This window comes from Staurois parvus, unplaced genomic scaffold (genome assembly GCF_062004578.1).
Source record: "Staurois parvus isolate SC_StPar_1 unplaced genomic scaffold, SC_StPar_1.0 ptg002781l, whole genome shotgun sequence".
Lineage (NCBI taxonomy): Eukaryota > Metazoa > Chordata > Amphibia > Anura > Ranidae > Staurois > Staurois parvus.
In genome coordinates this window covers 161,560-187,463 of record NW_028320577.1, presented here as the reverse complement: position 1 = coordinate 187,463, position 25,904 = coordinate 161,560, and the positions used below count along the sequence as shown (strand labels likewise).

At 48.8% G+C, this 25,904-nt stretch overlaps 1 protein-coding gene across 3 annotated transcripts in view; it reads right to left on the bottom strand.

The window, feature by feature from the left end:
• The window catches only part of LOC149429135 (uncharacterized), a 185,703-nt gene that overhangs the window by 77,982 nt on the left and 81,817 nt on the right, over positions 1-25,904 (bottom strand). For all 3 annotated transcript variants that reach the window (XR_016310603.1, XM_089666691.1, XM_089666690.1), the window contains exon 3: positions 22,390-22,432. Coding sequence is in view for 2 of the 3 variants with exons in the window: in XM_089666691.1 (XP_089522817.1) it covers positions 22,390-22,432 (43 nt within the window). In the remaining variant the exon portion in view is untranslated. The remainder of the gene's footprint in view (positions 1-22,389; positions 22,433-25,904) is intronic.

The window sequence follows — 25,904 nt, the reverse complement described above, 5'->3', positions numbered from 1 at the left end:
TACTGTAATACATGCATTAAAACCCTTTGCAGCTCATCTCTTTAGAGCACGGGTGTCAAACTGGCGGCCCTCCAGCTGTTGCCAAACTACGCCACCAAAGACTAAGAAAAAATTGTTTTCAAATCCTGGTCTGAAGTTACTATAAAGGGGTGCATGATGGTTTCTCATGTATGAAAGAACGGGGTCTGTAAAGCACATGTGGGGTATGAAGCAAGTTCACTATGAAGGGTTAACACAGCAGGAGGAGAGGAACTGTACTCGTCACGGGTAACCAAGGACTGGTGTAAAAGGTTTATAGCAGCCTGTCGGGAAGCGTGGTACCTGGTGTGGCGGTGGGTCCTCTGACAGCGAGGGGCTTAGTGCGCTGACTCCCTCCCCAGTGGTCAGTGTGACAGGAGTCACTTTGAGTGGGAGGCCCATGGAACCCAGCTCACTTTGGAGAGGTGGGGAGACCCCTGTCTCAGCTCCCCATATCCCTCTTATGTGTAAGTCACCCTGTGCCTGTTAGGGGTACAGGGTGATCTGTCCTAATATTTGGGTGGGGGTTGTTGATTGTTTAATGTCATGTGGCTGCACCCCATTGTTCTATCTTTTGTCTTGCTTGGGAGCAAACTATTATGGGATGTATGTGTTTATGTGTATTAGCTTAGTGGGGGGTTTCTCCAGCAGCCCTCCCTCCTGATTGGACTGTCTGCTGGTGTGAAGTTTGAATACCTGTGTGTCTCTTGTTACTAACTGTAGATTGCCCCATCCTGTGTCATTATGCAGGGAGGGGGGATTGTCCCCTGAGTGTATATATCTTGTATCTGTGCTCAAATAAACTAATCTACCTCCAGGTTTACTTCAAGACTGGTGATGTCTAGTCTTGTATGGTCAGCTGTGGTGTCTGTGGTCCGTGTTCGAATGGGGAAGCGGTATTCTAACGGAAGTACGCAAGCGCAGTCTGGGTCGGTTCTGTTACAGTCAGTTTCCCCAACAGTTCAGGACCGAACCTGCGTTTCGAAGCCCATGGCCTGGCCACATGGAACAGGAGAGTGGAAGAAGTTACACACATGAGGTCCGCATGAGTTGGGACCCCATTCTGTCACTGGGAGTGAGGTGGCAAAGATACTCTGGATGGGTGGAGAGGGCATGGGCTCAGCAATGTCCTTCCTAAATACAACTCACAGACAAGGTGTGTGGTGACCAGGGAGAGCTTGTTTCACAGAGGGACTCTGTACAATTAACTAATGCACATGGTGTGCGGCTCATCTCTAATTCAAAGTGCCACCATAATGTTGCTTACACATGAATGCGACTCCGCCAGGTCCTGGGCACTGACCAGCACAAGCAAAAGGTACCCCCATGAGTCTCTCATAGTTGAAGCTGGTTAACATTTCAGTATCCACCTAATACTGAAGACCTGTGTGCACGTTGGGGGGGGGGGGGGGGGTAGAGTACATTAATTTGGTAGCACAAAGTGTATACAATGAAATATAAGGGCCACATAAAGGCCGGCTCTCCTGCACGGCCCTCCAGCTGTTCTCAGCACGGAGGAGTTCTAGAGGAACTTCCCCCATGTGAACTCTCTGCTGCCCAATGAAAGATGAATACATATATTTCGGGCCTTTCCAGCTGCAGCACACACAAGGGACTCCCTGATAAAGTGTTTTGCTGTTCCGCTTTTATCGTAAAACAATAAAAAGTAGCAGGAGGAATGTAATCCTCGTGCCCCCGCACACATCCTTTGTATATTTTATGAGGTTCCAGGCCTGGGGTCAGGTTTCATTAGACAGGTCTGGAGAAAAATCGAGATGGTCAGTTTGGCGCTGGAATATCGGGTCTTACAGATGTTCTGTACTGTGGAGCTGAACGATTGCATTTCAGCCAGAACCTGCCGCCGCTGCGTTTCCTCTCACGCACAGGCTACACCCTCACATCCGGCAAATACAATATAACCGATCCATTTCATGTCCTGCATGGAGTTTGGACAGCAGCATGGGGGGGTGTCTTTAATCACACTGAAGATACGATCACAGGAAAGCCGTACAAATCTGAATGGATAGGAAAAGTCACAACATGGACTGACAGTAGGCTCATGGATGCACTGTACAGGGAACCATTGCAGTAATTATTATTATTCAGGATTTATATATTATTATTATTATACAGGATTTATATATTATTATTATACAGGATTTATATATTATTATTATTATTATTATACAGGATTTATATTATTATTATTATACAGGATTTATATATTATTATTATTCAGGATTTATATATTATTATTATTTATATTATTATACAGGATTTATATATTATTATTATTATACAGGATTTATATATTATTATTATTATACAGGATTTATGGCACCAACAGTTTGCTCAGCGCTTTACAATATAACGGGAGACAATACAGCAACAATACAGTTCAATAGAAGAGGGTTAGGGGGTTCCTGATCCTGGGAGCTTACAATCTAGGAGGGAGGGGCTAGTGGTACAAACGGTAGTAACTGTGGGGGATGGACTGGTAGGAGGAGTAGAAGATTCCATTATTAGCTGAGGGCAGGATAGGCTTCCCTGAAGAGATCGGTTTTCAGAGATCGCCTAAAAGAGGGCAGAGTAGGCGATAGTCTGATAAATTGGGGTAGAGAGTTCCAGAGGATGGGGGAAGCTCTGGAGAAGTCCTGGAGATGAGCATGGGAGGAGGAGACAAGGGAGCTAGAGAGCAGGTGGTCGTGGGAGGAGCAGAGAGTACGGTCTGGGTGATATTTGGAGACAAGATCGGTGATGTCATTTGGGGCGGAGTTATAAATGGCTTTATAGGTTATTGTTAATGTTTTGAATTTTATCCGTTGGGCAACGGGAAGCCAGTGGAGGGATTGGCAGAGAGGTGTGGAGGACACTGAATGGAGGCCAGCGGAGGGATTGGCAGAGAGGAGTGGAGGACACTGAGTGGAGGTCAGTGGAGGGATTGGCAGAGAGGGGTGGAGGACACTGAGTGGAGGTCAGTGGAGGGATTGGCAGAGGGGGGTGGAGGACACTGAGTGGAGACCAGTGGAGGGATTGGCAGTGAGGGGTGGAGGACACTGAGTGGAGGCCAGTGGAGGGATTGGCAGAGAGGGGTGGAGGACACTGAGTGGAGGTCAGTGGAGGGATTGGCAGAGAGGGATGGAGGACACTGAATGGAGGTCAGTGGAGGGATTGGCAGAGAGGGGTGGAGGACACTGAGTGGAGGCCAGTGGAGGGATTGGCAGAGGGGGGTGCAGGACACTGAGTGGAGACCAGTGGAGGGATTGGCAGAGAGGGGTGGAGGACACTGAGTGGAGGCCAGTGGAGGGATTGGCAGAGAGGGGTGGAGGACACTGAGTGGAGGGATTGGCAGAGAGGGGTGGAGGACAATGAATGGAGGTCAGTGGAGGGATTGGCAGAGAGGGGTGGCAGATATCATGTGCAGGAGCATTGTCATGGTGGAGAATCCACTTGTCAAGCCAGACTTATGGTCTTTTTCCTCTGAACAGATTCCTGTAACCTTTTCATTTTCCACACTTGCATTCGTCCTTTGCATTTTTGGTTCCCCACTTCTTGTGTCATTGTGGACATCTTCCCACCACCTCTTTAAGCGCCTATACCATTCAAGTTTTTCATGGAATGTTCACTATTAGTCTGATGTAACAGAGCTACAGATTCACTTGGACCTTGTGGTATACCACGTACCAGCAAGTAAGGTAATAAATGTGGATTGATGGTTGTTGAGGGCAAGGCAGTCCTAAAGGCACCACTAATAACGTACAGCACTTGTAGAGATGCTCATTGGACGGCGTTTCGCAGATAAATCAATATTTCCAGTACAGGTATTGTATGATGACATTGGTGAGCGCATACATTCCCTAATGGCACTGAGTTCTATGTTAGCTGCTGTAGCCGTATTGCAGACCTCTCCCCACATATTGGATGGGTGGGTCTGCTCCCTAAAACCTACTCTGCGCCAATGATTTTACCGCCCGCACACCAGCAATAAATCGGGAAGCCTGATATGAGTGACTTTTAGGCCCCATGTACACGGGACACTTCTGAACGATGGAAACTGACTGCTGGAAAATGTAGGTTAAAAAACGTCTATTTAGCCGCGTTTGCATACCGCGTTTATATGTGTTTGCGTTTAGAAGCGTTTTTTAAAGATAAGCACAGGAGAACCTCCCAAATGCCCAAAATGCACTGAAAAGTGATAAATTATTAACTATTTCAGACAGTTTCAGAAAAATACAGAGAGTAGATGCAGAGACAGCAGTATCTGACCAGCGGAACGGATTAATTGGTTTTCAATGCATTTTCGATTTTTTTTTTTAAATCATGTCCCTGTATAGTATTTATACCTTTAAAGTGCACTTTATAAAGAGTTTTGAACAGATAAAAGACTTTTTTAAAAACTTTTTTCTGACTACCGGAACGGATGAATTGGTTTTCAATGCATTCCTATGGGAAACCGCGTTTCGGTTTATGAATTTTTAGCAATATGAAAAGTCCCGTGGAACGCATTAAATTCGTAAACCGAGGTACGCCTGTATTTTAATTTCACAAAGACATGGAAATATAGAAGGGGAGGGCAAGGAATTCAGAATTCTTCAATGTTGCTTTCAACTGACCAAAAAGTGACTGAACTGGAGCTTTGTAAACTCTGTTGGTAGGTAAACAAAGCTATCAGCCTTCATTGTACACCAGGGGTTTGTTGTTAGCTGCAGCCTTGAAACTAAACTCTTCTGTTCAGAATCGCATAAAGTTGTAAAACTGTAAAAGTCACTCATATCAGGCTTCCCGATTTATTGCTGGTGTGCGGGCGGTAAAAGCATTCGTGCAGAGCAGGTTTTAGGGAGCAGACCCACCCATCCAATACGTGGGGAGAGGTCTACAATATGACTACAGCGGCTGACATAGAACTCAGTGCTATTAGGGAATGTATTCGCTCACTAATGTCATCATACAATACCTGTACTGGAAATATTGATTTCCCCTCAAGGCTCTGTCCTTGGACCCCTTCTCTTCTCCATCTACACCTCCTCCCTTGGTCACCTGATAAACTCCCATGGCTTTAAGTACCATCTCTATGCTGATGACACGCAAATCTATCTGTCTACCCCTCACCTCACCCCTTCAGTTTCCACCCGCATTGCTAGCCTGCTAAGCGACATATCGGCATGGTTGCCACTTCACTTCCTCAAACTCCCAACCCAAACCTTTCCAAAATTGAGCTCCTAGAATTCCCCCCAGCCCGTGCCCCCTCCCCTGACTTCACCATAAATATCGGTAACACAATCATCAGTCCATCCCCTCATGCCAGGGTACAAGGTGTAATCCTAGACTCCCATCTGTCCTTCCAGCCCCAAATCCAATCGCTCTCCAAATCTTGTAGACTTCACCTCCACAACATCTCCAACCTCCACAACATCTCCAAGATACGACCGTTCCTAACCCTGGAAACCACTAAGCAACTTATCCACTCCCTTGTTATATCTCGCCTTGACTATTGTAACTCCCTCCGCATTGGCCGACCTCATCGCAGGCTATCCCTTCTTCAGTCTATCATGAATGCTGCTGCCAGACTCCTCCACCTTACTAACCGTTCTGTATCAGCCACCTCTTTCTGCCAATCCCTCCACTGGCCTCCACTCAGTGTCCTCCATCCCTCTCTGCCAATCCCTCCACTGGCCTCCACTCAGTGTCCTCCATCCCTCTCTGCCAATCCCTCCACTGGCCTCCACTCAGTGTCCTCCACCCCTCTCTGCCAATCCCTCCACTGGCCTCCACTCAGTGTCCTCCACCCCTCTCTGCCAATCCCTCCACTGGCCTCCACTCAGTGTCCTCCACCCCTCTCTGCCAATCCCTCCACTGACCTCCACTAAGTGTCCTCCACCCCTCTCTGCCAATCCCCCCACTGGCCTCCACTCAGTGTCCTCCACCCCTCTCTGCCAATCCCTCCACTGGCTTCCAATCGGTGTCCTCCACCCCTCTCTGCCAATCCCTCCACTGGCTTCCATTCGGTGTCCTCCACCCCTCTCTGCCAATCCCTCCACTGGTCTCCATTCGGTGTCCTCCACCCCTCTCTGCCAATCCCTCCACTGGCCTCCATTCAGTGTCCTCCACCCCTCTCTGCCAATCCCTCCACTGGCCTCCATTCAGTGTCCTCCACCCCTCTCTGCCAATCCCTCCACTGGCTCCCAGTTGCCCAACGGATAAAATTCAAAACATTAACAATAACATATAAAGCCATGTATAACTCCGCCCCAAATTACATCACCGATCTTATCTCTAAATACCACCCAAACCGTACACTCCGCTCCTTGCAAGACCTCCTACTCTCTAGCTCCCTTATCTTCTCCTCCCATGCTCGTCTCCAAGACTTCTCCAGGGCATCACCCATCCTCTGAAACTCCCTACCCCAATCTATCAGACTATGACCTACTCTACTTACCTTTAGGCGATCACTGAAAACCTTTCTCGTCAGGAAAGCCTATCCTGCCCTCAGCTAATACTGGAATCCTCTACTCTTCTAACCACTCCATCCACCACCGTTATTACCTTTTGTACCATTCACCCCTCCCTCCTAGATTGTAAGCTCCCAGGATCAGGGCCCTCAACTCCCTCTTGTATTGAACTGTATTGTTGCTGTATTGTCTCCCGTTATATTGTACAGCGCTGAGCAAACTGTTGGCGCCATAAATCCTGTATAATAATAATAATCTGCAAAAAGCCGTCCACTGAGCATCTCTACAAGTGCTGTACGTTATTAGTGGTGCCTTTCGGACTGCCTTGCCCTCAACTACCATCAGTCCACGTTTATTACTTTACTCGCTATATTTAATCAGACAATGAAAATTTGCGCATCTGGCATGAGTCAACTCTGCTTCATGTGATGCTAACAGAAAACAGATTTTAATGAGAATTCTGCGAGTTTATTGCACTGTGTCAGAGTATCCAGTCGTCTCTGTTCCCCCTTCTGCCTTTTCCCTTCTGCTGGACCCTCGGTATGAGGAATTCCTGAATTGTGATGGAGATGAGAGCGGATGGAAAGTCGTTGGTCTGTGGCGGTGAGTGCGGCTGCTCCATTGTGCTGCGAGTACAATAGTAACGCAATACGGCCCAAAGTCTGTCTGCAGGTTATACTGCCATCAAAAAGGGTCACAATTATCGGAGCAACTCCATAATGCCCCTTCTGTTCCCCCATCTCTTCCCTGAAATGTATAGTCTGCTGTACATAATGGCAGCACTCAGAAATCCAATGACTATTGTACCTCCCTCCTCATTGGCCGACCTCATCGCAGGCTATCCCCTCTTCAGTCTATTATGAATGCTGCTGCCAGACTCATCCACCTTACTAACCGTTCTGTATCTGCCACCCCTCTCTGCCAATCCCACCAATGGCCTCCACTCAGTGTCCTCCACCCCCCTCTGCCAATCCCTCCACTGGCCTCCACTCAGTGTCCTCCACCCCTCTCTGCCAATCCCTCCACTGGCCTCCACTCAGTGTCCTCCACCCCTCTCTGCCAATCCCTCCACTGGCCTTCACTCAGTGTCCTCCACCCCTCTCTGCCAATCCCTCCACTGGCCTCCACTCAGTGTCCTCCACCCCTCTCTGCCAATCCCTCCACTGGCCTCCACTCAGTGTCCTCCACCCCTCTCTGCCAATCCCTCCACTGGCCTCCACTCAGTGTCCTCCATCCCTCTCTGCCAATCCCTCCACTGGCCTCCACTCAGTGTACTCCATCACTCTCTGGCAATCCCTCCACTGGCCTCCACTCAGTGTACTCCATCACTCTCTGGCAATCCCTCCACTGGCCTCCACTCAGTGTCCTCCACCCCTCTCTGCCAATCCCTCCACTGACCTCCATTTAGTGTCCTCCACCCCTCTCTGCCAATCCCTCCACTGGGCTCCACTCAGTGTCCTCCACCCCTCTCTGCCAATCCCTCCACTGGCCTCCATTCAGTGTCCTCCACCCCTCTCTGCCAATTCCTCCACTGACATCCATTCAGTGTCCTCCACCCCTCTCTGCCAATCCCTCCACTGACCTCCATTCAGTGTCCTCCACCCCTCTCTGCCAATCCCTCCACTGGCCTCCATTCAGTGTCCTCCACCCCTCTCTGCCAATCCCTCCACTGGCTTCCCATTGCCCAATGGATAAAATTCAAAACATTAACAATAACATATAAAGCCATGTATAACTCCGCCCCAAATTACATCACCAATCTTGTCTTCAAATATCACCCAAACCGTACTCTCCGCTCCTCGCATGACCTCCTGCTCTCTAGCTCCCTTGTCTGCTCCTCCCATGCTCATCTCCAGGACTTGTCCAGAGCTTTCCCCATGCTCTGGAACTCTCTACCCCAATTTATCAGACTATCGCTTACACTGCCCTCTTTTAGGCGATCTCAGAAAACCTCTCTCTTCAGGGAAGCCTATCCTGCCTTCAGCTAATAATGGAATCTTCTACTCCTCCTACCAGTCCATCTCCCACAGTTTTTACCTTTTGTACCACTAGCTCCTCCCTCCTAGATTGTAAGCTCCCAGGATCAGGGCCCTCCTATCCCTTTTGTATTGATCTGTATTGTTGCTGTGTTGTCTCCCTTTATATTGTAGAGCGCTGAGCAAACTGTTGGCACCATAAATCCTGTATAATAATAATAGTGATAATGTACCAAGATCTCTCATCTCCATGATGAACGTCTCTGTGACAGGAGTCACTTTGGGTGGGGGGCCCATGGAACCCAGATCCCTTTGGAGAGGTGGGGTATCTCAGCTCCCCATATCCCTCTTATGTGTAAGTCACCCTGTGCCTGTTAGGGGTACAGGGTGATCTGTCCTAATATTGGGGTGAGGGGTTGTTGATAGTTTAATGCCGTGCAGTTGCATCCCATTGTTCTATTGTTTGTCTTGCTTGGGAGCAAACTATTATGGGATGTATGTGTTTATGTGTATTAGCTTAGTGGGGGGTGTCTCCAGCAGCCCTCCCTCCTGATGGGACTGTCTGTTGGTGTGAAGTTTGAATACCTGTGTGTCTCTTGTTACTAAATGTAGATTGCCCCACCCTGTGTCATTATGCAGGGAGGGGAGATTGTCCCCTGAGTGTATATATCTTGTATCTGTGTTCAAATAAAGTTGTCTACCTCCTGGTTTACTTCAAGACTGGTGTGGTCTAGTCTTGTATGGTCGGCTGTGGTGTCTGTGGTCAGTGTTCGGATGGGGAAGCGGTATTCTAGAGGAAGTACCCAAGCGCTGTCTGGGGTTGGTTACGGTACAGTTAATTTTGAAAAAAAGTAAGATCACGTAAGAGGGTACAAGAGAGGTACAAGAGAGGTAGATGGAGGGAAGGAACTAGAGAATAAGAATATTAGAGGAACTTGAAGCAAAAGAAGATAGCAAGGAAAAAGTTGAGGAGATCTACAGGTGGGCGGGAGATGAAAGCAATAGGTAATGGTTAAAATACATGTTTTCTTTTGTTTTTGTAAATGGTTTATTATAATGATGATTTTTTAAGGGAAAAAAAGTTAATAAAAGATATAATATTAATAAAAAAAAATAATAAAGTCCCATATTCACCAGCCTCTAATGAACCCCAGCCAGGTTTTACAGAGGAGGCAGAACACATTCTCTGGGCCAACTAAGGCCTTCCTAAACCCAACAAGGGCAGCAGCATCAACTTCCGGGTGCAGTACTTTTTTATTGTAAGAAATACTACATTTTTTTTATTAAAAAGAGATAATAATTACATGCTGTGTGCAAAGATATTGCACAGAAAGAACCCTTACCTCCTCTTCTGGCAGTCCCCTGCAGGCACTGTCCACTCCTCCCTCCACCGTGTGGCTCCTGCAGCAAGCCAGGACTTAAAGTAGAGTTCCGGTCTTTTTTTAAACTTCCAATATTTCCAATGCCCCTCCAATGTACAGTGCGAAATGGAAATTTTTTTTGTTTGTTTCTAAATACCTTTATTATATATTCTTGGGGCGGCACTTCCTGTCCCGGCCGGACTAGGCGATGATGTCATTAGGCGATTCCCATTGACGCCTGGGACAATGGCGACATCTATCCTAGGAGTCTTTGGGAAGCCTAATAATGTAATGTGATTGACAGGTTGCCATAGCAACAGCGTGGGTACTTCTGTGCAGGGGTGGACTGACAACTCATGGGGCCCCCGGGCAATAGGGGATCATGGGGCCCCTGTGTCCTTGCCCAAACTAAAAAAAGCCTATGAAAAAGGTACCAGGGGCATCTCATGGGGCCCCCTACTGACCCCGGGCCCTCGGGCAGTTTCCAAATGGTCAGTCCGCCCCTGCTTCCGTAACGCTGCCATTGCTATGGCAACCTGCACTAAACACAATGCGCCGCACAGTGTCATTACTGCGCAGGCTCGAGATCGGGAGGTGCATGCTGGGTAGCCTCAGATGCCCACATCCTAAATGGCCATCTGCCTGCGTCTGGGATCAGGTACATTTTTAAAGATTTTAAACTAACCAACATGAATACTGTTCTAACAGTATTCTAATTTAAATGTACAAGTAATAACAATCACAATGGAATTTTTAAAAAAATTGATCATGGGGACTGGAGATCTGCTTTAAGGAGGCACCCATGTGTGCATGCTCCCGAGCTGGGCTGTGTGCGTCAACAGACTTTTGGGGGTGGGGGACCCCTGTGTCAGCTCATGTTCTCTTCATTATGTTTAACCCACCCTGTGCCTGTTAAGAGGTACAGGGTGTGAATGTCCATGTCCTAGTATTATGTATTGGTGTGGGGATTGTTCATTGCTCGCTGCCATGTGGTTGTCCATTGTTCTCTGCCATGTGCTGCATCCCATTGTTCTGTGTCTTGGTTGGGTGGGGGGTGTTTCCTGTAGCCCTTCCCACTGATGGGGCAGGCTGCTGATGTGTTTCCTGTTCCTGGTTGTGTTTCCCCGCCCTGTGTATATATCTTGTGTTTGTGTAAAAATAAAGCAGTTGACTTCCTGTCTTAAGAAGAGTCTGGTCCTGTCTTATTTCCTGCATGATCAGCGGGTGTGGTCCGTGGATGGTGTCCGGACAGGGAAGCGAGAGTATACCGGAAATACCCAAGTGTGGTCTGGGTCCGGTTCCGTTGCAGTGGTGCATTATCTGACTGAAATGCGGGGGGGCAAGATTTTTGGCCATGACTGTATATCAGTAGTTTGGTACATTGTAATAAAATTCCTATTTGGATGGTTTTATGCTATGTTGTACCCTTGGTCTTTCTTTTTATGAGTACATTGGAGAACCAGAGGGGGACCAGCAGACCTGGTGCTTCTCTTATATAGAGGGTCAATTCACCTCGGCAGTCATATTGCAGTAGACATATGGTGGGGGGAACACTGGGGTGTGAAATATCTTGAAGGACTTGACCAACAACACCTCTGCCCCCCACCTGGGAGAGCCTTCCACTACCCCCTTCCTGGCGATAAACAGGCACTCATTTCCACAGCTCCGGACATCCCCGGGAAGGAGAGTCGGGCTCTACATCAAGGAGCTCGCAGCCTCTTTCGGATCCCACCTGGTTCCCATGGTGCGTGTGTCCCTTCTTTCATCCCTTCTTCTGGGAAAAAATGCCGTCCTAGGCAAATGCCTTGTTTGCCTTGTGGTAAATACACCCCTGGGTGGAAGTAGGTTTAGTTAGTAGTAGGTCAGTTAGTATTTGACTGGAATTCCACTTTAATTCTGTAGATTTTGGTACAGATTTTTATACGTTTGGATATATTTAGAACAGCCCACATCTTGTAACCTTCCATTGTAAGATCTCCCATCATTTCTAGTCACGTGGATTTAGAAAAAGCTGGATATATGAAATGTAAACCTATATAACACACCGTGGGAACCAAGAATCAAGCAGCAGTGCGATGTGCAATCAAATTCTCCAATAAATGATATATGGAACCATCATACATCACACTCTTATAGCAGCATGTGTGGGCTGGAAAAACTGAACGGTGCACGCTGATGGATGACAGTTTTTTGGCTCGTTTTAGACTACGAGTGTTAGTTGAAGGATCACATGACCTTCACCGTTCCAAAACGTTGCAAAATGGCACGAAAACGCCAGAGTTTACTCCATACAACAGAATGAACTTGCCATATGTAGAACAGACTTAACATGTCACTAAACCCACAACATAAAAAACTATCCATAAACGCCGTATTACATGCTGTTCCTACTCACCCAGTCACTATGGGATTCGTTTTCTGTATTCTGCAAAAAAACTGGTTGATCCTCCTGTTTGAAGCTCTGTCTCCCTCTTCTGTCCGTGTCCCCAATGTAGTTGGGGGTTTTGCAGAGTAGTGTTGGCAGCTACTGCTCATGCTCAGTTTTCAGTGAGTTTTGATGCTAAGCATTTCCTCCCTATCACATCTGAGCAGCCCATGTGACTATAGAGTGACACATGGGGGCGTATACAAAGTGGTAAATGACAGCCCACTCCCTCCTCCTCATCCATGTCCACTTACCAGCTTCATTGATGGAGGCTTCACCTCCCTGTTATTCTAAGAAACAGGCTGGAGGGGCGTAACACAGCCTGTGATCGGCAGAAATCCACCCACACCGTGTTATTTACAAAAACTAATAAAGGTTTGATTTCAAATACATATATGAGACCAGAGCACCTGAGCACTAAGCAGCATTTATTATTATTATACAGGATTTATATGGCGCCAACAGTTTGCTCAGCGCTTTACAATATAAAGGGAGACAATACAGCAACCATACAGTTCAATACAAGAGGGTTAGGAGGGCCCTGATTCTGGGAGCTTACAATCTAAGGGGGAGGGGCTAGTGGTACAAAAGGTAATAACTGTGGGGGATGGACTGATAAGAGAAGTAGAAGATTCCATTATTAGCTGAAGGTAGGATAGGCTTCCTTGAAGAGATCGGTTTTCAGAGATCGCCTGAAAGTGGGCAGAGTAGGCGATAGTCTGTTAAATTGGGGTAGAGAGCTCCAGAGGATGGGGGAAGCTCTGGAGAAGTCCTGGAGATGAGCATGGGAGGAGACAAGGGAGCTAGAGAGCAGGAGGTCGTGGGAGGAGTGGAGAGTACGGTCTGGGTGATATTTGGAGACAAGATTGGTGATGTCATTTGGGGCGGAGTTACAAATGGCTTTATATGTGATTGTTAATGTTTTGAATTTTATCCGTTGGGCAATGGGAAGCCAGTGAAGGGATTGGCAGAAAGGGGTGGAGGACACTGAGTGGAGGTCAGTGGAGGGATTGGCAGAGAGAGGTGGAGGACACTGAGTGGAGGTCAGTGGAGGGATTGGCAGAGAGGGATGGAGGACACTGAGAGGAGGTCAGTGGAGGGATTGGCAGAGAGAGGTGGAGGACACTGAGTGGAGGCCAGTGGAGGGATTGGCAGAGAGGGATGGAGGGCACTGAGAGGAGGCCTGTGGAGGGATTGGCAGAGAGGGGTGGAGGACACTGAGTGGAGGCCAGTGAAGGGATTGGCAGAGAGGGGTGGAGGACACTGAGTGGAGGCCAGTGGAGAGATTGGCAGAGAGGGATGACGGACACTGAGTGGAGGCCAGTGAAGGGATTGGCAGAGAGGGGTGGAGGACACTGAGTGGAGGCCAGTGGAGGGATTGGCAGAGAGGGGTGGAGGACACTGAGTGGAGGCCAGTGGAGGGATTGGCAGAGAGGGATGGAGGACACTGAGTGGAGGTCAGTGGAGGGATTGGCAGAGAGGGGTGGAGGACACTGAGAGGAGGCCAGTGGAGGGATTGGCAGAGAGGGGTGGAGGACACTGAGTGGAGGCCAGTGAAGGGATTGGCAGAGAGGGGTGGAGGACACTGAGTGGAGGTCAGTGGAGCGATTGGCAGAGAGGGGTGGAGGACACTGAGTGGAGACCAGTGGAGGGATTGGCAGAGAGGGGTGGAGGACACTGAGTAGAGGCCAGTGGAGGGATTGGCAGAGAAGGGTGGAGGACACTGAGAGGAGGCCAGTGGAGGGATTGGCAGAGAGGGATGGAGGACACTGAGTGGAGGCCAGTGGGGAAATTTGCAGAGAGGGATGGAGGACACTGAGTGGAGGCCAGTGGAGGGGTTGGCAGAGGGGGTGGAGGACACTAAGTAAAGGCCAGTGGAGGGATTGGCAGAGAGGGGTGGAGGACACTGAGTGGAGGTCAGTGGAGGAATTGGCAGAGAGGGGTGGAGGACACTGAGTGGAGGCCAGTGGAGAGATTGGCAGAGAGGGGTGGAGGACACTGAGTGGAGGTCAGTGGAGGGATTGGCAGAGAGGGGTGGAGGACACTGAGTGGAGGTCAGTGGAGGGATTGGCAGAGAGGGGTGGAGGACACTAAATGGAGGTCAGTGGAGGGATTGGCAGAGAGGGGTGGAGGACACTGAGTGGAGGCCAGTGGAGAGATTGGCAGAGAGGGATGGAGGACACTGAGTGGAGGCCAGTGGAGGGGTTGGCAGAGGGGGTGGAGGACACTAAGTAAAGGCCAGTGGAGGGATTGGCAGAGAGGGGTGGAGGATACTAAGTGGAGGTCAGTGGAGGGATTGGCAGAGAGGGGTGGCAGATACAGCATGTGAAGATGCAATGCTGGTCTGGAGTGCACAGAGGGGCTATACGGGGCCCACAGGGAGGAGACCCTTCAAGTCCACTAAGTCACCCTACAGACAGAAATTAAACACATCAAACTATTACTGATTTATTATGCTGCAAAGGCTGCGCAGAAAAACAATAACGATGGAAGGCATGCTACAACATTTTCTTTTTCATGGAGGGTTTAATAACACTTTAGGTTGGTTTCCTGCAGAGGTTGCTGTCACTTTTTACACAGGATGCCCGATTTGTGAATTTATTGCAGTAGAATCAAAACACTTCCAAGGAACACCTGGGATGTCAGGACCAACACATGAAAGCTGTAGAATTTCCTCAGAATTTACAGCCGGCTACGGGTGACAGGAAAATATCCCAATACCAGTTTTATAGGCAGTAAAGTACATGGTAGCAGCGGAGGGGACGGCTCCTGGAATGTGAATGTGGGGGGGGTCCCTGTCAGAGCCAGGATAAATCATAGGGAATTTGCCCTGTTTGGCCAATCTGGAAAATGCTTTCTGTAAGATTCACACACAAAGAGGATTCAGAAAACAGAAGAGACAAGTGTGCGGACAGCCATCGCTGACCTGGAGGGAACACAGGAGAGAAGCAGCACTGCCAGAGGGAAAAATAATAAAAAATGAAAGTTTAGAGTCTCAACGGGTCACGAAAGTTTCTTGCTGGCTATCAACAGCTCCTCTATGTGATGACATGATATGTCAGCAACCGAATCCTAATAGAACTACTGTATCGAGAGCATGATCTCTGTAATATAGACCTTTCTATCACTGGAGGATAGAATTCCATGCTTCATTACTCTCCAAGCAAAGTCATCCCTTCTACCGCAAGCCAACCATGAATGAGGAGTAGAGGCACCATGGCAGACAACAGTCACAAGACACCTGGAACACATATATACCATGTATTCATGGAAACATGCAATAGCGGTCATCAATACCAATCCTTGTAAAATACTTCATATGATCAACATTACATGGACAACCCACCATGAGTTCAGGGGTTCTCCAAGAAGAGTACTCCTAAAAAAAACCTGACCCTTGTAAAATACTTCATATGATCAACATTACATGGACAACCCACTATGAGTTCAGGGGTTCCCCAAGAAGAGTACTCCTAAAAAAAACCTGACCCTTGTAAATACTTCATATGATCAACATTACATGGACAACCCACCATGAGTTCAGGGGTTTCCCAAGACGAGTACTCCTAAAAAAAAAACCTGACCCTTCTAAAATACTTCATATAATCAACATTACATGGACAACCCACCATGAGTTCAGGGGTTTCCCAAGAAGAGTATTCCTAAAAAAAAAAAAATCTGACCCTTGTAAAATACTTCATATGATCAACATTACATGGACAACCCACTAGGAGTTCAGGGGTTCCCCAAGAAGAGTACTCCTAAAAAAAAAACCTGACCCTTGTAAAATACTTCATATGATCAACATTACATGGACAACCCACTATGAGTTCAGGGGTTCCCCAAGAAGAGTACTCCTAAAAAAAACCTGACCCTTGTAAAATATTTCATATGATCAACATTACATGGACAACCCACCATGAGTTCAGGGGTTTCCCAAGAAGAGTACTCCTAAAAAAAAAACCTGACCCTTGTAATATACTTCATATAATCAACATTACATGGACAACCCACCATGAGTTCAGGGGTTTCCCAAGAAGAGTACTCCTAAAAAAAAACCTGACCCTTCTAAAATACTTCATATAATCAACATTACATGGACAACCCACCATGAGTTCAGGGGTTTCCCAAGAAGAGTATTCCTAAAAAAAAAAAAAAATCTGACCCTTGTAAAATACTTCATATGATCAACATTACATGGACAACCCACTATGAGTTCAGGGGTTCCCCAAGAAGAGTACTCCTTAAAAAAAAAACCTGACCCTTGTAAAATACTTCATATGATCAACATTACATGGACAAACCAATATGAGTTCAGGGGTTCCCCAAGAAGAGTACTCCTAAAAAAAAAAACCTGACCCTTGTAAAATATTTCATATGATCAACATTACATGGACAACCCACCATGAGTTCAGGGGTTCCCCAAGAAAAGTACTCCTAATCCTACATCATATAAAGACTTTACAGACAAGTGCGTTCTTCCAACAGTTTGAGGAAGACCCTTTTCTCTGTGTGGAAGGCTTTTCCTTCTTTTTGGCTCTACTCCTCCATTTATTTACATACACTATATGGCCAAATGTAGATGGTATCTCCTCTTGAGAGATTGAGTTCAGGTGTTCCCAGTGTAGGGTACTATCAATGCTACAGCATATTTTAGAAACTTGTGCTCTTCCAACCTTGTGGTAACCCTTTGGGGAAGACTCTTTTCTGTTCCAGCATGACTGTGCCCCTGTGTACAAAGCCAGCTTCAGACATGGTTTGATCAGTTTGGTGTGGAGAACCTGGAGTGTCCTGCACAAATCCTTGACTTCAACTCTACTGAACACCTTTGCGATGAACTGGACCTGATTGTGAGCCAGGATATCTCATCCAACATCAATACCTGACCTCACAAATTAGATACACAGAAAATAACTGGATATAACATTTATAGGTAAAGTTGATCCAGGGAATATCCGATTGCCTCTCGGAGGATCAGGAAGGAATTTTTTCCCCTGCAGGAGCAAATTGGATCGTGCTTTGCTGGGGTTTTTTTGCCTTCCTCTGGATCAACTGTGGGTGTAGGATTATAACTTTTTTATTTTTTTTAATGAATGAAGTGGATGACTTTTGTCTTTTTTCAGCCAGACTAACTATGTAAATTGGCCACATTCCCACAGACACCCTCCAAAATTTAGTAGAATGTCTTCCCAGAAGAGTTGAGGCTTTTATGGCCACAGGAAGGGGTATTCAAATTACCCCCAAGCTAGTTATGTATGATACCATTCCAGGTGATCTTTACCAGAAAAGGGTTCTCGACCAAATGGGGTCTGTCCTCCTCTGGCAGGGATTTTGTGACACTACACTCCAAAATCTTGTAGAAAGCCTGCCCAGAAGAGTGGAGGATGTTCTAGTTGCACAGGGGACCACTTCCACATTGATGGCCATGGGGAGAACAACTCCATACTAAACACTTGACCTTCAGGCCACTTCTGATATTCTCTCGCCCATGTACAAATTGGCATTTTTGGCCATGACTGTACAGCCGCCCACCTTCGTTCACCACACCCTTCGTCCCCTGTTCTGCCCAGTGCACCCTACCAATCTCAGTTTACTCCTAGAGCAGGAAATATGTGGAACTCCCTCCCCAGGAAGTGTTGCTATCTGAGATAGTTGACAACTTTACGAAAAACTTTTAGATGTCTTTCTCAAGAAGCAGAATATACAGGGCTGTGGGAATTGTTAGACTCCTTCTGGGGTCCGATACCCTAGACCCGCACAGCACCCTACCGGAAAACACAATGCAATGTAACAATGGACAGCGTTCTGTGAACACAGGGTCCAGTTCCGACCGATAACATTACAGGCTATCCCCGTCACGTGATGTCCATTCCTCGTAAGGTGCGGGGTCCAAGTACCATTCTTCTGAGTAGGAGTGCTGAAGGAATGGATCTGGATAGCACCAGTCTCCTGATCCCTGCTGGATATGTTGAGAATCTTGTACATCATGCAGAGAGCGGTTGTTGGAAACCACAGGGCCCCATAAAGCCATCCTGAAATGCCCCCCCCCCCCAATAAAAAAAACACAGTTTACTAGGCTTCATTTACAAATGAACACAGTGAGCGATCGGTACTGGTCACGCATTGTGTTCATTCAGGAAAGGAAGGGGCTGGTAAATGTGACATATTTACCAGACCTTTCCCTCACTCTTCATACAGACAGATCCTATTGTGTGCTTACAGCTGTCAGTGGGAAGGAGAGAATGGCAGCTGGCAGCACACATGGGGTGGGGGCACAAAGGGGGGCATGGTGCACAGGGAGGGTGATGGGTGCACCGGCACACTATTACTGGAACCGATCCTCTGTATGGCTCTCTCTGCAGCAGCTGAAAGCCAGCAGGAGGGGCAGAAGAAGCCAGCATTCAGCTGCTGCAGAGAGAGTCATACAGGGGATTGGTTCCAAAGATTGCCACCCCCCCCCCCCCCCCCGTGCTGATCACTGTCCCTGCTCACATCCGATTCACCCAGCTGCTTGGGCTCCCCTGCTGGCCTGGGCCCCGTACAGGAGGACCGGTGGTACCCCCTTATCCACAACCCTGACAGCTCAGATACAGGCAAATAAACAGAAGCCCTCCTACAAGGGAGGGGTTATGCCTATGAGGGACTGTCTTTTCTTGCCAGTGTCCAATCATCCGGAGGTGGCGCATAACTCTGATAGTAAGGATTATGTCAGGGCAGGAGCGATGGAATGGCAGGCAGGCCCTATGGTAAGGTCACGCAGCGACTGACGACAGCCACTACCCACAGACCAGAGTCCCTCAGGGCGCGGAGTCTAAGCCCCAGGCTGCCCTTCACCAGGGCCCCTGATGGTGGGGATGGACTTGACGCAGCCTGAGACCAGGTCGCGGCCCCCGAGTAACCCCAGCTGCGGTATTGACTGCCGCCAATGGCGTACCGCTGGTGGGAGCTAGATGGGAAAACGTATAGCGTGGTCAGACAGGCCGGGTCTATAACAACGGAGCAGACAGTACAAGACGGTAGGCAAAGAATACTCAGGTCACGGGCCGGGTTCAGCAACGGGAGGTCAGGAAAAGGGATAAAGCAGAGAATAGTCTTGTCCAAGCTGAGTCGGTTACCAGGAGAGCAACGAGAACAGAACCAGAGCTTGCTGCAAGGGAACATACAGGACACGAATGCAAAGAGCAACTGCAGACAGCAGGCTTAAATGTGATCAGCCACACCCTTCTGGAGGAGGAGCCGCAGAAGCCTGAAAGGATAAAGGCTCCCACCATGCTTTGCAGAAACTTAAGATGGATGCCAGCACATGGAGCAACACAAGCTCTGAGGAAAGGTAGGACCTTGACAGATTACTAAAGCTGCTCTGTGTCCCATGATGTTCGATAAAGAAATCGCAGACATATTGGTTGTACTGGATGGGCTATGTATACATTACATCCATTAGGACCTCAGTAAAGACTTGGCGTGTCGCTCAAAGCTGAAGAGGAACCTCTATTCCCATCATCCACAGAAAAAGGGGCGCAGGCGTGCCGATGTACGCGTCCACAAAGTAATGTGTATGTAAATGGAAAGAATGACGCTCTCCCGACCAGCCTGTGTGACACAGGGGTGGCCTCAGCCTACGTGTCTCTGTCAATGGCCACGCCTCCCGATGCGCTTCGCTCCACTCATGTCACGTACCTGACCGGAGGCTGGAATAGAGAGAGGACTCCCCTTTCGGCTAAGTGCAGTGCGCCCCTGGAGGTGGTAATAGGAGGTGCAGTGCCCAAAGAAGCACGGGTTGCCAGGGGTGTTGCTGCTTGGTGATGTCTGATGAGACGGAACCCGTGGGTGCTCCAGATGCAAGAGGAGTTTCTCCAGAAGACACGTGGATCCCGGAGGATGAGTAGAGTAGTCAATAGCCAGAGCCAGGGTCAATACGGGACAGCAGACAGGAGCGAGGTCAGGATCAAGCCGGGGTCACACACAGAGCAGCAGACTGGAGCAAGGTCAGGATCAAGCCGGGGTCATACACAGAGCAGCAGACAGGAGCGAGATCAGGATCAAGCCGGGGTCATACACAGAGCAGCAGACAGGAGCAAGGTCAGGAACAAGCCAGGATCATTCACAGAGCAGCAGACAGGAGCGAGGTCAGGATCAAGCTGGGGTCATACACAGAGCAGCAGACAGGAGCAAGGTCAGGATCAAGCCGTGATCATTCACAGAGCAGCAGACAGGAGCGAGGTCAGGATCAAGCCGGGGTCATACACAGAGTAGCAGCAGACAGGAGCGAGGTCAGGATCAAGCCGGGGTCATACACAGAGCAGTAGATAGGAGCGAGGTCAGGATCACTCCAGGGTCATACATAGAGCAGCAGACAGGAGCGAGGTCAGGATCATTCACAGAGCAGCAGACAGGAGCAAGATCAGGATCAAGCCGGGCTCATACACAGAGCAGCAGACAGGAGCGAGGTCAGGATCAAGCCAGGATCATTCACAGAGCAGAAGACAGGAGTGAGGTCAGGATCAAGCCGGGGTCATACACAGAGCAGCAGACAGGAGCAAGGTCAGGATCAAGCCTGGATCATTCACAGAGCAGAAGACAGGAGTGAGGTCAGGATCAAGCCAGGGTCATACACAGAGCAGCAGACAGGAGCAAGGTCAGGATCAAGCCGGGATGATTCACAGAGCAGCAGACAGGAGCGAGGTCAGGATCAAGCCGGGATCATTCACAGAGCAGCAGACAGGAGCAAGATCAGGATCAAGCCTGGATCATTCACAGAGCAGAAGACAGGAGTGAGGTCAGGATCAAGCCGGGGTCATACACAGAGCAGCAGACAGGAGCAAGGTCAGGATCAAGCCGGGATGATTACCAGAGCAGCAGACAGGAGCGAGGTCAGGATCAAGCCGGGATCATTCACAGAGAAGCAGACAGGAGCGAGATCAGGATCAAGCCTGGATCATTCACAGAGCAGAAGACAGGAGTGAGGTCAGGATCAAGCTGGGGTCATACACAGAGCAGCAGACAGGAGCAAGGTCAGGATCAAGCCGGGATGATTCACAGAGCAGGAGACAGGAGCGAGGTCAGGATCAAGCCAGGATCATTCACAGAGAAGCAGACAGGAGCGAGGTCAGGATCAAGCCGGGGTAGAGAACCACAGCAAGGTCAGGGCAAAGCCGGGTCTGTAATGCGTAATCAGCAGGATACGCAGGAAAAGGGGGCTGACCATAATCCAGCAATTATTGAGTAGAGTTGAGGTCTTTATAAAGGCCACTGAGCGTCAGTAATTATCGTGCCCTGCGTGTGCCGGTGCGCTTTCGCCTATGCGCATGCGCACATATTTGCGCAAACTGGCACGACCATATTGAGCATTGACGCGGCCATATTGAGCATTGGCGTGGCCATGTTGAGCATTGGTGCGGCCATATTGAGCATTGACGCGGCCATATTGAACATTGGTGCGGCCAGATTGAGCATTGACGTGGCCAGATTGAGCATTGGTGCGGCCATATTGAGCATTGGCGTGGCCATATTGCCCATGGACGAGGCCATATTGAGTATTGGCACGGCCACATTGAGCATTGGCGCGGCCATATTGAGCATTGGCACATTTGCCAGGGCTTCCTCGTCTTTTCTTCTGACAGCTCACCTCTGACCAAGCCACAAGGACTGGGCAAAACACGTCAAAGTGTGGTCTTTGGCAGAGACACGTAGGCTGAGGCCACTTCTTACTTCTATGTCAAACAGACTGATCAGCAGAGCGGTGTTCTTTCCATCTTGTTTGACCACTGCATCCCCCCACCACGGCCCTTTGGACATGCATCTTTCCAGGAACAAGCCTTTTCTGCTTGTATTCATTTAAAAGAACGAATAAAAAAATGATCGAGCCCAATGCAGGTTCCTATTACACATGGGTTCACCACAATCCCCTTAGCAAGTGCAAGATAAAAGCCTCGTTTTTCATTTCACGAGACAGGATTACGGCATGGAAAACACGGCCACATTTTATTCTTGCCAAGTTCTAGTACGCTCTGTACAGAGGACGACTCTATAGATTAGTCGATTATTTAATGTTATGGCTCAGGTGGAATTCGCTATGTAAATATTCACAGACAGACATATATTCAATGTAAAAAAACGATAACAAGGCTAAATAAAAGGGAAGAATGTCTCCTGCTACTTACAGTTTGGAGTCCAATTTAAGCAGGAATCCCAGACGGTCATATTCTAGAAGAAGAAAGAACAGAATGTTTATCTCACGGGTTGACGTTTTAGGAGGATATGACAAGCAAAGTGTCAATTGTTACATTGTTTTTCCTTTGAGGACAAGACTGTTCAATATAAAAGAATACAATGTACTAAGATTTATCTATTAATTTTAATTTTTTTATTTATTTCTGGTACTTATATAGCGCCGTCAATTCACGCAGCACTTTACATATATATTGTACATTCACATCAGTCCCTAACCCTCAAGGGGCGTACAATCTAAGGTCCCTAACCCTCAAGGGGCCTACAATCTAAGGGGTCCCTAACCCTCAAGGGGCGTACAATCTAAGGGGTCCCTAACCCTCAAGGGGTGTACAATCTAAGGTCCCTAACCCTCAAGGGGCGTACAATCTAAGGTCCCTAACCCTCAAGGGGCGTACAATCTAAGGTCCCTAACCCTCAAGGGGCGTACAATCTAAGGTCCCTAACCCTCAAGGGGCGTACAATCTAAGGTCCCTAACCCTCAAGGGGCGTACAATCTAAGGTCCCTAACCCTCAAGGGGCGTACAATCTAAGGTCCCTAACCCTCAAGGGGCGTACAATCTAAGGTCCCTAACCCTCAAGGGGCGTACAATCTAAGGTCCCTAACCCTCAAGGGGCGTACAATCTAAGGTCCCTAACCCTCAAGGGGCGTACAATCTAAGGTCCCTAACCCTCAAGGGGTGTACAATCTAAGGTCCCTAACCCTCAAGGGGCGTACAATCTAAGGTCCCTAACCCTCAAGGGGCGTACAATCTAAGGTCCCTAACTCACATTCATACATACACATACTAGGGCCAATTTAGACAGGAGCCAATTCACCTACCAGCATGTCTTTTGGAGTGTGGGAGGAAATGGGAGTACCCGGGGGGAAACCAACGCAGGCACAGGGAGAACATGCAAACTCCAGGCAGGTGGTGCCATGGTTGTGATTCAAACCAACAACCCCAGTACTGCCAGGGGTAAGTGATAACCATTTATTATTGTATTATTTGCTTTAAAGTGTTACTGAACCCACAACGGTACAATCAGTGTGTAGATGCAGTAAAGCATGCTTGTCATACTCACTGCAGAACCTAAAGGGGTAAACCTCCGCACTGCGTAAAAAGGCTGTTTGATCCTGTCTTCTCTGATCCTCTCCTTCTTTCAGTGTCTCCCCCTTATATACTGATAAAGCATATCATCTGGAGACACTCTGCACATACTCAGTTTGGTATGTATTGGTAGAGAAGTTTTTTTTTCTCTCTTGGGAGAGTGCATGTGATCAGCACACGGCCAATCAGCACTGTCCAGAAAGAGGTCAGGGGTCCTGCATCCTCCAAGAGCAAAATTAAACTCCTACAAGCTTTAATCAGTGCTCGGCTGGACACTGATAGAAGTCTCAAGACAGCTATATACGGCTGATGAGGAAAGGTATTTAGCAGTTTATATTTGCTAAAATAATAGAATTATTATTGCATAAGAGCAGATATAGTGAACACAGGGTCCAGGGAGAGCGGATATAGTGAATGCGGGGTCCGGGGAGAGCGGATATAGTGAATGCGGGGTCCGGGGAGAGCGGATATAGTGAATGCGGGGTGCAGGGAGAGCGGATATAGTGAATGCGGGGTCCGGGGAGAGCGGATATAGTGAATGCGGGGTCCGGGGAGAGCGGATATAGTGAATGCGGGGTCCGGGGAGAGCGGATATAGTGAATGCGGGGTCCGGGGAGAGCGGATATAGTGAACACAGGGTCCAGGGAGAGCGGATATAGTGAATGCGGGGTCCGGGGAGAGCGGATATAGTGAATGCGGGGTCCGGGGAGACCGGATATAGTGAATGCGGGGTCCGGGGAGAGCGGATATAGTGAATGCGGGGTCCGGGGAGAGCGGATATAGTGAATGCGGGGTCCAGGGAGAGCGGATATAGTGAATGCAGGGTCCGGGGAGAGCGGATATAGTGAATGTGGGGTCCGGGGAGAGCGGATATAGTGAATGCGGGGTCCGGGGAGAGCGGATATAGTGAATGCGGGGTCTGGAGAGAGCGGATACAGTGAATGCGGGGTCCGGGGAGAGCGGATATAATGAATGCAGGGTCCGGGGAGAGCGGATATAGTGAATGCAGGGTCCGGGGAGAGCGGATATAGTGAATGCGGGGCCCGGGGAGAGCAGATATAGTGAATGCAGGGCCCGGGGAGAGCAGATATAGTGAATGCGGGGTCCGGGGAGAGAGGATATAGTGAATGCAGGGTCCGGGGAGAGCAGATACAGTGAATGCGGGGTCCGGGGAGAGCGGATACAGTGAATGCGGGGTCCGGGGAGAGCGGATATAGTGAATGCAGGGTCCGAGGAGAGCGGATATAGTGAATGCAGGGTCCGGGGAGAGCGGATATAGTGAATGCGGGGTCCGGGGAGAGCGGATATAGTGAATGCGGGGTCCGGGGAGAGCGGATATAGTGAATGCGGGGCCCGGGGAGAGCGGATATAGTGAATGCGGGGTCCGGGGAGAGCGGATATAGTGAATGCGGGGTCCGGGGAGAGTGGATATAGTGAATGCGGGGTCCTGGGAGAGTGGATATAGTGAATGCGGGGTCCGGGGAGAGCGGATACAGTGAATGCGGGGTCCGGGGAGAGCGGATATAGTGAATGCCGGGTCCGGGGAGAGCGGATATAGTGAATGCGGGGCCCGGGGAGAGTGGATATAGTGAATGCGGGGTCCGGAGAGAGCGGATATAGTGAATGCGGGGTCCGGGGAGAGCGGATATAGTGAATGCGGGGTCCGGGGAGAGCGGATATAGTGAATGCGGGGCCCGGGGAGAGCGGATATAGTGAATGCGGGGTCCTGGGTTTAGTAATACTTTAATACATCAATAAATGTATTGTGCAGAGTGACTCCACATGAGATGTCTTATCAGGAGATAAGAGGGGGACACTGGAAGAAGGGGAGGATCAGAGAAGCCAGGATCAAACATCCTTTTTACACAGTGCAGAGGATTAACCCCTTAGGTCCCACAGTGAGTATAACAAGCATGCTTTCCTGCATCTACAGACTGATTGTACTGTTGTGGGTTCCGTAACACTTGAATGTATACGGAGTTGCGTTCATTCGTGTCTTTGATATCACTCATCTTATATTCAGCTGTAAACCTAACCTCCCCGTATATTTTTCGGTGGTAGAAAAGCGCTACCTATAGATGACACTCGCAGACACAAGGATAAGAACACCCAAACTCTACGGAGGACCAAGCTCCGCTCACCGTGTCGCTCCAGAGATGACGGAAATCCCGAAATGTGACATCCAGAGAAGCCAACGTGAGCCATTTTGAAGCAGAAAATGGTTGAAAGGCCCAGAAAGCATAACAATCCCGGAGTCACATTCCCCCCCTCGGTCTGCCCATCAGTCACGGCTTTCTGGGAAATATGGCTCAATAAATGTTTATGTAGAGATAACATTACCCATCAGTTACGAAATG